Source organism: Hemiscyllium ocellatum, chromosome 9 (genome assembly GCF_020745735.1).
Source record: "Hemiscyllium ocellatum isolate sHemOce1 chromosome 9, sHemOce1.pat.X.cur, whole genome shotgun sequence".
In the NCBI taxonomy this organism is placed as follows: domain Eukaryota; kingdom Metazoa; phylum Chordata; class Chondrichthyes; order Orectolobiformes; family Hemiscylliidae; genus Hemiscyllium; species Hemiscyllium ocellatum.
This window is the reverse complement of record NC_083409.1, coordinates 53,808,038-53,819,368: the sequence shown is the minus strand read 5'-3', so window position 1 is coordinate 53,819,368 and position 11,331 is coordinate 53,808,038. Positions and strand designations below refer to the sequence as shown.

The 11,331-nt window shown below is 39.9% G+C and overlaps 1 protein-coding gene across 1 annotated transcript; it reads right to left on the bottom strand.

Moving 5' to 3' along the window:
• Positions 1-2,725: 2,725 nt before the first annotated feature.
• Positions 2,726-9,780, bottom strand: LOC132819043 (prostaglandin G/H synthase 2-like). The gene is made up of 10 exons (XM_060830323.1): positions 9,660-9,780; positions 8,824-8,940; positions 8,575-8,718; positions 7,834-7,977; positions 7,319-7,500; positions 7,065-7,148; positions 6,674-6,920; positions 6,169-6,455; positions 5,730-5,877; positions 2,726-5,083 (listed from the first exon to the last, which is right to left on the bottom strand). The coding sequence occupies exons 1-10, from the start codon at positions 9,739-9,741 to the stop codon at positions 4,665-4,667; spliced, it is 1,854 nt and encodes a 617-aa protein (XP_060686306.1). The 5' UTR covers positions 9,742-9,780; the 3' UTR covers positions 2,726-4,664.
• Between the last annotated feature and the right edge of the window lie 1,551 nt (positions 9,781-11,331).

The window sequence follows — 11,331 nt, the reverse complement described above, 5'->3', positions numbered from 1 at the left end:
TTTCACAACTAACTTTCCAACATATCTTTATATCAAGCACAAACTTGCTAACCCTTCTTTCTGCTCTTTCACTGAAGTCATTATACAAGTTATAAACAGTTAAGGTCTCAGCACCATTCCTTGCAGCACACCATTTGCAACATCTTGCCAACCTGTGAAAAATCTAGTTATTCTTATGCTCAGTTTCCAGTCAGCCAGCCAATCTTCTAACTGTGCCAATATTGCTACATCAAGAGCTTTTGTTTTCCTCAATAACCTTTGATGTGGCACTTTGCCAATTGCCTTCTGAAGTTCTAAGTACAGTATCTCTACCAGTGCGCCTTTATCCATATTGCTTCCTCAACATGTTGATTCTGTCTGATTGCCTTGAACTTATCTAAGTGCTCTATTGTACTAGTTTAATAATAGCTTCCAACAAGTTTCCGAATGACTGATGTTAAGCTAATCTCAAATTTTCTGCTTTCTGCCTGCAACCTTTTTTGAATAAAGGGGTTAGTCTAATCAAATGGAACCTCCTTGAATCTAGAGAGTTCTGGAAAATTTAACAATGCATCAACTATTTTATTAGCTACTACTTTTAAGACCCTAGAATGAAATCTATTCACTTTGTTAATATTCTACGTTTTTTACAAACAGAAGCTCTTACTGTCTGTTTTTAATTTTCCGGCTAGCTTCTTCTTACAGTTGAATTTTTTTCTCCTTTTTCATTTCTTTATTTCTGTATATTCTGTATATTGTGTATTCTGTATTTCTTTTCTCCATTAACCTATCCAATTTCTTGTTATCTAACCTATGGGTGATCTTTCTGTTTTCCTACTAAAGCATATTGCCTCAAATTGATTGGTATTGAAATTCAACTGCTGGCCAGCCTGCTTAACTTTTAAATATCTTCCTGCATTATAGAGTCAAAGAGATGTACAGCCTGAAAACAGACCCTTCAGACCAACCAGTCCATGCTGACCAGATATCCCAACCAAATCTAGTCCCACTTGCCAGCATCTGGCCCATATCCCTCCAAACCCTTCTTATTCATATACCCATCCAAATGCCTCTTAAATGTTGCAATTGTACCAGCCTCCACCACTTCCTCTGGCAGCTCATTCCATACATGTACCACCCTCTTGTGAAAACGTTGCTCCATAGGTCTCTTTTATATCTTTCCCCTCTCACCCTAAACCTATGCCCTCTAGTTCTGGACTTCCTGACCCCAGGGAAAAGACTTTGCCTATTTGCTCTATCCATGCCCCCCATAATTTTGTAAACCTCTATAAGGTCACCCCTCAGCCTCCGACAATCCAGGGAAAACAGCCCCAGCCTTTTAAGCCTTCCCCTTTAGCTCAGATCCTCCAACCCTGGCAACATTCTTGTAAATCTTTTCTGAACCCTTTCAAGTTTCACACCATCTGTGACCTCTTCAGCAGTTTTTGGTGAAATAATAAATCAAATGAATAATGAGACATTGGGTCTTGCTGAACTGCTACCATCAAAGAATTGATTATGTAAAATGTTGCTTTTGAGTTATTTATAAAATCTTCGAGTAAAAATCTTCGATTCCTGAGATGCTGCCTAACCTGCTGTGCTTTGACCAGCAACACATTTGCAGCTTTGAGTTATTTATTCCTATATTCAAATTTTGAATGTAAATTTGAACAACAGTGCTCCCAAATCTTGTGGAGCACTACTTTCTACTTTCCTCCAATCTGATTAATTACCTTTTACTCCAGTCTCTTCCTTCTGTTTCTCATAAATAATTTACTGCTCATTGAGCTATTTATCCTGATTCAACAAGCCTTATATTTGTCATGAGTCCACTCTGTGATACCTAGTCATGGGCCTTTTGAAATTCCATGCATATCAACATCTATTGAATTGACTATTGTCTATGATATCTATTACTTCTCAAAGAGAACCAGCTTGGTTCAGCAAGACACAATCTCTCATAATGCATTTTATTTATTATCTTCTGTCTCTAGTCGGAGGCTGAGGGGTGACCTTATAGAGGTTTACAAAATTATGAGGGGCATGGATAGGGCAAATAGGCAAAGTCTTTTCCCTGGGGTCAGGGAATCCAAGATTAGAGGGCATAGGTTTAGGGTGAGAGGGGAAAGATATAAAAGGGACCTAAGGGGCAACTTTTTCCACGCAGAGGGTGGTACATGTATGGAATGAGCTGCCAGAGGAAGTGGTGGAAGCGGGTACATTTGTAACATTTAAGAGGCATTTGGATGGGTATATGAATAGGAAGGGTTTGGAGGGATATGGGTCAGGTGCTGGCAGGTGGGATTAGATTGGGTTGGGATATCTGGCTGGCATGCACGGGTTGGACCGAAGGGTCTGTTTCCCTGCTGTACATCTCTATGACTTTATGACTCTAGATCTTCTTCCTTCATTACTTTTAAAATAGATTCAAGGATGTTGCCTATCAATAGTGTTAAACTTATTTTTCTGTAATTTCCAGGTATTATTCAACCTCCCCTTTCTGTATAGGAACAGCATTCACTGCATGTTAGTCCTCTGCCACTAACTCTTCTTCTACTGAAACGTAAGAGGATAGTTGATTTACTGAGAGCATCCCACTTCCATTTGACAATCAATTAGTTTCAACTAGTCCTCCTTATCACTTGCTGGTGCCATTCTTCAGACAAAGCCATGCTGCTCCTTGTTTTCTACTGGTCAAACTAGAAAGTAAGATTGAATTACTTAAAAGCACATTGAAATCATGTCATTGTTTTAATTTTTTTTATTTGACATTCATTTCATTTTTGTTTGTACAAAAGAAAACACATATTTATAAAGTGCAGCCTGTCAACAGGACTTTTGTTTTACAAAACAAATTGCAACAATTGGAAATATTCTAACATGTAACAGTAATGCTTTACAGTAGCTTGCAATAATCAAATGAGCTGGCAGAGCAAACAGTGCATCATTCCCAGAATCAAGCTCTGAACAATTTCTTATCTTATTGCTAACATTCATTTATTTTCTATTCCTGTTACTGCTTCTAAGGGTGAATAATTATGTAAACAGGAAAAATATTGTTGTTGTGTGGCACTACGATGTATTTTCTGATCAGAAAATTACTGCACAGCAGTGAACATTTTACATAAAAAGACGTACGCATCTTACAATCTAGGCACATTGACTAAACCTGTGCTCTATAAATTAAATAAGGCCAAAAATCAATATACAATATAAGAATCAACCTACCAAAATAAAACCCTACTAGTCAGAAAATGCAGTGATTTTGCCTTTCCAGGGCTAAAACATTCAAGTTGAAAGTTCTGTTGTGCAAATTCCAACCACTTTAATAATATATAAACTTCAGAAAGCAAGAAAGTTCCTGAGCTTTGTATCAAAAAATAATATTTTATACAAAATTTGTTTGTTCCCCCATAAATAAGTACAGTTCAGATAATAATTACTAATGTTAGATAATAAATATTAAAGTTAAAATAAATAATAAATACAGGAAGTTGTTGAAGCCATGTAAAGATCATCAGATTTCCATTTCCACCCATTTTGTGTTGAGATTGGTGAGTCATGCCAAAGCAGCGTTCCACTGCAGTCAGTGGACCCATGTATAAGCTTAAATAGTCAATGTTGTGAGACATCTAACAATGAAGGACAATCAAGTCCAAAGTTGATGTCACTCTCACCAGATATGCACACATGTGCACTTTCACCAAAAATCACTGAATAGTTCTTAGGTATACAAACTTTGGTTGATGTTGACTAACATTGAACAAAGATGTTAAGGATATTTACAGTGCCATTCTATCTATTTGTAGCTAGAGGTTAACAGGAAAACGAATCCAAATTGTGAGTCAGGACCACAGCTAAAGGCCATGTGAAGAATTAAATGGTGAGATGATCAAATAGTTCAATGTGCATGTGGTTGCTGAACTGAAGAGTATTCAGCTTCAGTAGTGAAGATAGGGGGATGAAGAACTATTTGCCATTGTTTTTTTCTCACTTTAAAATCAGAGTATTTATATAAAACATTTCTTCAGGTTGCACTGAATAAAGGATCCTAAGAAGAGATCCAATTTGCTTCTCAGGGCAACTAAAGATGGGAGCCAATACAACCTTTCCAGCATCAGCCAAGTATTGACGTTACATCATTCATTCTGTGAATAACATACAGAATCGGATTAATGGGCAATTTATCCATGGTTTGTTGGATGGATAAGATGGTAAAAATAATTTGAGGCCAATCATATTTTGCTAGTTTCTTTCTTCTTTCATGGAGCTAGGTTATCTTCTGGCATTGCACCATTACACCAATGTTCTGACGAAAGGTTACTCGACTCGAGACATTAATTCTGATTTCTCTCCACAGATGCAACCAGACCTGCTGAGCTTTTCCAGCAATTTCTGTTTTTGTTGCATCGTTGAGATCACTAATTAATCAGGAAAGGCCAAAACTGCACATTGATGAGTGCCTTTTTTGGGTAGAGGTGTGGGGTTAGTAGGAGTGTCATAGCCAAATCTGATCCTGCCATCACCAACATCTGCACATCTGCATTCTAGCTGGGGTCACTAGAGTGTGAGCAGAAATATGAACCCTAATTGATTTTAGCCCTACCCCTCACCCAAACCAATTGTAGCAGCTGTATTATTATCCTGGTGTCTATTACAGTAGAATCATCCAACAAAAAAAACATTTAAAGTTCTGTTGATTGCTCTTTCAACAGGGCATGCCCCTGTGGATTAACATTGTCCAAATTGGAACTGGAGGATTTGGAGCTGACAGAGCCTTGCTTGTTGGGTGTAGATTCAGGAACACTAAACGAAACCACTGGGCATGGTCCTTTCAAATTATTGCAGACCAAACTGCTGAGTGTTGCAGTATTCACAATGTCAAAACCAACTTTTCCACCGAAGGTGCTGGGTTTCCAATATGCAGGAGAGCAAATGATGTTTCCCATTAAACCTTTCAAAGAGAATGGGGCGCCCATCTCGACCATAGATTCCCCGAAGATGGCTCCAGGTCTTGGTTTTTCTATCATCAGACCAGGATACAACTCTACAGCATCAATATCTCCATAAAGTTCTCTCAGCTCAGCTGCCATCTCATTCTCTCCTGTAACGTAAAGAAGATATTGTAGTGTAATTACTATTTTTAAAAAATGAAAAAGGTACCATACATTCTCAGTATCAAGTGGTAATCTTTATCATGGTGGTTTTGGAGGAAGGTCCACATACTCAGGTGTCAGAACTTTAATGTCATCAACAAGGAGACACTAATGACTATTGTCAACCTGGTGATGCATCCTATTCCTCAAATAAATGGGACATTCTAATCCCTAAGTAGATGATTTCCAAACGGAAAAATTTATAAGAGAAAGCTTGAAAGTATTAAGTTTCAGTGTTGTATTTACCCACAAATAAATCTTGGTAAAATGACTCGTTCCCTCCCGCCTACATTTTGTTTCAGTATCAGTGCTGTATCACAATGTAACTGTTTCCTATACTACTCATCTTGAACTGACCTACAAGTTTAGTGCTAATTAATGCTGTACGACAGTCACATATTAAAGATAATGTTTGTTTGGAAATGGGTAATTGCACTGCCAATAGAAAGGTATCAGAAAAGAAGCTTTCAAGCTGAATTTGAGCCTGAGAATATAGAATTAAAGAATAGCCTGCTGACGGACCCTCACCTTTTTCATTTACACTTAAATTGTATCAAATATTATTTAATTACTACTTTTGGATGAAAACTGTACCTGTAAGCTCTTCAAAAGATTCATAAGGCTTCATTAAGAAGTGTTTCCTATATTCGTTCAGAGACTTGTAACGCATCTGCCGTGTGTGTTCAATGGTAGAGATAGCCACTTTAATCAATGCTGCATTTATATTTCTACCTCCAGCAACCTGTAGGAAAAGCAGTATTATTAACTTTAAAGCTTTCAAGGAATCCAAGTTCCACTGCCAAATAAGCAGTGAATAATCAAAGCTGTATTTAATGAAGTTTCTATAGTTGCCGAATTAAGGAAATGGAAGGTGAAACAAAGCCAGCATTAACTGCAACATAAGGACTATGACATGGAGTGTACACATTTGACACAACAGTTTAAGTGTTAATATTGCCTCCATTGTTGCAGCCGAAATGACTTGCTGGTTTTACATCAAGATGTAATAGACTGAAGATGAGCTGATTCTTACCCTGCCTGCAATCTGCCTGGTGAATGAAGCCACCATGTTGGAGATGCCGTGTTCGAGCAGCACAGAGTTATTGAAGAGGAATTCACGGTAATTGTAATCTCTGTGCTGGATGTTGAAGGAATCAGGCATCAGGGGATGCCAGTGATAGAGGGTATTGAACTCCGATGCAATCCGATTACTGTATTGGAATTGTTGGTTAAAGAGCAGCTCTGGATCAAATTTCAGCTTGAAGTGATAACCACTCAGATGTTGCACATAATCTTCAATTACAATTTTGATCGTCTCCCCTGTTAACATTAATAATATAATTTAAGGATTTATTTTAATTCGGAAGGTTTCAATGCCAAAATATATTTATTCAAACTTCACTTTAAAACTGTGAAGTTCTAAAAATATGCTGTTTTTGTATTTTATGCCAGCATGCTGCTCTACATCTTAATATGGGTTGATCCAAAGGATCAGGGAGGTATTTTAGAAAGCAGCTGAACATGCTGGATCCACTCACCTATCAATATAAGTCTGGTTGTCTGAAAAAGCCGTTCATCATCCCAGTCAGGGTGCTCCACTTTCAACACATCACAAACTCGGTTGTGTTCCCGCAGCCAGATAGTTGCATACATCATCAACCCTGGAACCAGGCCAAAGAATTCTTGGCCCACAGCAAACCGCAAGTGGTCTGGGATATGGGGAGGGTAAGTCATCTCTACTTCTGTATCCTTAACAGTGGGAGGATAAACCTCTCCATTATGAACCTACAAGAAATGTTTGTGGATTAGATCATTCCAAGGAAGCTTCATACAAACACTGCCAAACAAATCAAAGGCACTTGGACATGGAACATGCAAATATTACTGCCTCTTTTAATACATGATAACAAATTCTGTTTAAACATCTACCTGATATTTAAGTTTTCCATCTGTAAATAGTCTTAATTTGTGCTGTCGATCCAAAGTTTCTCCATAGATATGGCTCAGGTCAACCTGCAAAATGCAAAGAATATAAAATATAAATTCACCATAATTTTAAAAGTACTGTTGGAATTATAAATATTTTTGATATGAATTGATTTATGATAAGCATAATGATTAATCTTTTTTATGTTCAATATTTGTGAATTATTGCTGAGGCCATATAAATGATTTCTACTTACACCATGTCCTAAACCTTTTGTAAATTCAGGGCCTCGGCTCTGGTCAGTTTTAAAAAACTGGTGGGTGAAATGCTGAGCAAAAAAGGCAAACATCATATTGGTCTTTTGTGGATCAGGTACAAATTTCTTCCTCATCAGGAATCGTTCTGCTAAATACTTGGGATCGGGCAGTGTTTTCTTTCCTGTGAGAGAGAAGAGTGAGATATCTTTAAAATTAGTTCTGTTGAAGTGGTGCCATCCCACCCCAATCCTGAGGGGAATCGATTGTATTTGAATAACAAACCTTTTAAGAAGTGTCAGTAACAGCAATAACATTAATGTCTTTTGCTCAATAGAAGAAACATGGATGGAGATAGCACCATCCTGGACAACATTTTTCACCCAAATGGACACAAATTCAATAAGAAACACTTTATTTACTTTCAAGCCTCATGTACAGCATCTGAGAGGAAACAGGTGTAGACTGTATAACCCCTCTAGTAGGTCAGTAATGTGTACTTGTGCTGTTAACTCACCAACTACTCCCATTGGTGTTGGACAATCTTCAGGAGTTGGAGGAAGACTTCTGGTGTAGAAGGAGATATTGGCGTAGGCTTCCCAGCTCTTGTATGCATACTTTGAATTGTAGGTAGGAGGACTGTCGATCAAATGAGATCTGGCTGTTTGTGGAGAGGAGAATTATTTTCATAATCAGGCCCTACTTGCCCCATTCAACTCCCAACAATAGATATGCTGTCCTTAATAATGTGGAATTATTAAAAGCACTTGATCTAATTAACCACAAGGTTAAAAATCCTATCCCCACTCTGTGTAGCAATCCACCTAACCTGATCACTTCCCATCCATTCGCCACATCTTGTAGATTCATACATAATTTTATTTTGCGAGCAATATTAACTATCCCAACTTTCATAAGTGCAGTTACCATGCTTTCAGTACATAGTGCCCAATGACAACCTTATTGTATTCTATTTCAGGAATTCCTTTTGCAACTTTGCAGAACTGACTCTCTGACCCCCAACCCCTAATGAACTGCAAAGCTCACTGTCACCTTCTCAAGAGCAATTAGAGATGGACAAAATGCTGACCTAGTCAATGATGCCCAGGTCCCTTAAACGAAAGGTTATTTTTCATTAAAAGGGGAGCCTAATAGTATTTACATCCACCTCTGCTCATTTAATACTGCCATGTTGATTTCAGAATGATTGCAAAAAAAATCGAAATAAAAGTCATGGACGTGGCTTTATCTCACTTACACGTTAAGACGTAACGCATAATCCTGTCCCTTAAGAAAGGGATCTGGTTGACTAGATTCCAAATTCCTGGATAGTGGGTTAGGATGTGATGGACTGTGTTAGGAGTCGGTTTCAGGCTCAGTTTCACCCAGGTCCAGAACTCGGCTGTTGGGGCAGAGGACATGGCATTGAGATGAGGGTTCAGATTATCAGAAGGGTGAACACTGAGCGCGCACGGCAGACAGATTGTCAGTCAATCGCACGACTTACGTGTGGTGCAGTTTTCCCCGTAAAATCCAGTGCGAGTGCAGTCACATTCATAGCTGCCGGAACCGACCGCAGTACAAACTCCCCGGTTCGCGCAGGGGTTGGAGCAGCAAGAGTCCGCTGTGAGAAAAACACAAAAAGGTCAAGCTCTCAGATCAATGTACAACCCTGTGTTTCTCACCTTGATCCAGCAACACGGCGTAAAATCCCTCCCAGCCGAGTTGATATTCAGTTGGATACATGATTTAGAGATGCCGGTGTTGGACTGGGGTGTACAAAGTTAAAAAGCACACAACGTCAGGTTAAGGTCCCCATCCCCCTAGCTTATCTCTCCACGCTTCAGGCTCACTGCCTTTATTCCTGATGAAGGGCTTTTGCCCGAAACGTCGATTTCGCTGCTCGTTGGATGCTGCCTGAACTGCTGTGCTCTTCCAGCACCACTAATCCAGAATATAGTCCAACAGGTTTAATTGGAAGCACTAGCTTTCGAAGCGTTGCTCCGATTTAGAGATGTCGCTGTTGGACTGGGGTGGACAAAGTTAAAAACCACCTGATGAAGGAGGGGCGCTTCGCAAGACAGTCCTTCAAATAAACCCGTTGGACTATAACCTGGTGTTGGAGACGGTTACCATTAGCGTCACTGTACTTTATACACTTGTATAGCCAGCCCCTGTTCAGTAACCTACAGATCCGAAACCTGAATCCTACTCAGAGCAGGAAATTGCAGTTTGTTTCAGTTTTCTGGAGCTGACTGCGCTGTGAAAGCCCACACTGTAGTCTGAGGGCTCACCACAGCCAGTGGCTATCCGAGCCCTCCCTAACGCCAGCTTTCTGCTTACCTGCCTGGTGAAGAGGGAGCATCGCGGCGACCAGTAACAATAGCATTCCCCGTGGGTTCGTTGCGCCGGCTTTTCCAAACATCGTCGCTTTCAGTTCGAAGCTAGTTCTCAATCTGCTCCCCAGCGCTACCCTCGGACTTTTTAAACACTGCTCTTGCTCACGGATGAGTCACACAGTGACGTCTTCCAGCTCCGGTCCTCAGCCCGACTTCCCCCTTCATCTCAGCCCCCGTCTATTTCTCACTGCCTCCTCCCGTACCTCTCCAATGCTGGTTTGTAAAGTTATTATTGAATTTGACACCACTCATGGTTAAGAAAACGTTTCCCTCCTGTGCTCCCCTGCCAACTTCAAACCCAGTAATCCAGCGCCAAAAACAATTTCTCCCTATTCACTCTATAAACCTATTGTGACTTTAAAGAACTCTACCAAAGTCCCTTTAGTCTCCCAAAAAGCAATTCCAGTTTCTCCATTCTCCCACGTCCCTTTAGAGAAGTCCCTTATCCCCGTTGCAATTCTTATAAATCTCTTCTGGACTATCTCTATAGACGTCCCAATGTGTGGTCTCCAATGTCTGACATGCTGTTCCTGCTGGGGTCTCTGGCGTTTTACAGGACTGTGTATGGTTTTAACACGAATTCCTTCCTTGTGCACTCGATTACCTTGTTCACAATAAAACATTGTCGAAACTGGGAAACACACAAGCTATCGTCAGAGTAGAGGAGAGGAGAATTTCAATTTGAACCCCTTTACAATTGTTTTTCTGTTTTTGTTTCAAACTTCTCACGGTCCGTAATGTTTTACTCGGTAATGATCGGGGAGAATCCTAAAAGTGGTTTGCTGTTTACTTCATTTATGTTGGGAAGGTAAATCTAGCGTGTGTGTAAATTGTAAGCAAATAATGTGAGGCTTCTGAAATCTAGTTTTTCATTCCTATCATCAATGGATAACTCTTGCTCAACTGTTTTGATTTTGTTGACAATAAATTGAAGGTATCTGCTCTGATACCGCCAATGAAATTTGAAAGAAAGAAACAACTTTCAACAGTACGGTCAAGTCATCATTTGTGCTATGATATTAACTAAGGAAAACATCCAGCGGAATTTCACCTCTCATTTTAGTATATTCAAATGATGCCAGAATGCGGTGACTGTTGAAGCTGTTCCTTGTATTTTACTGTGTTGTTCATTGTCAATTTGTACTCGACAATAAATCATCATTCATTCTGGCCGTTGGTCTGCTCAGGATGTTAACCCTCTCACTGGGGAACACTGATAGTTTCAATGTGTTCTCATTTTTCATCAATTTGTTGCTTACAATTGGACCAACTATCTTCTCGGAGAAAGTGAGGACGGCAGATGCTGGAGATCAGAGCTGAAAATGTGTTGCTGGAAAAGCGCAGCAGGTCAGGCAGCATCCAAGGAGCAGGAGAATCGACGTTTCGGACATGACCCTTCTTCAGGAATCTTCCTGATGAAGGGCTCATGCCTGAAACGTCGATTCTCCTGCTCCTTGGATGCTGCCTGACCTGCTGCGCTTTTCCAGCAACGCATTTTCAGAACTATCTTCTTGGCTAACTTGACGTCCTCTCCAGGTAATATCATGTCAGCCTTGAGCAGGGCTTGTGAGAGTGGCAATAAGGCAAGCTTTGGGTCTTCGTTGTTTCTCAGCCTG

Bases quoted from the DNA above. Each gene is read 5' to 3' on its own strand.
- LOC132819043 (XM_060830323.1), bottom strand. From the start codon at position 9,741: ATGTTTGGAAAAGCCGGCGCAACGAACCCACGGGGAATGCTATTGTTA. The intron at 7,978-8,574 runs GTAAGTGAGATA...CTCCACAAACAG, and splicing joins TATGCGTTACGTCTTAACGT to CCAGATCTCATTTGATCGAC. The intron at 7,149-7,318 runs GTAAGTAGAAAT...TGCATTTTGCAG, and splicing joins CAAAAGGTTTAGGACATGGT to GTTGACCTGAGCCATATCTA.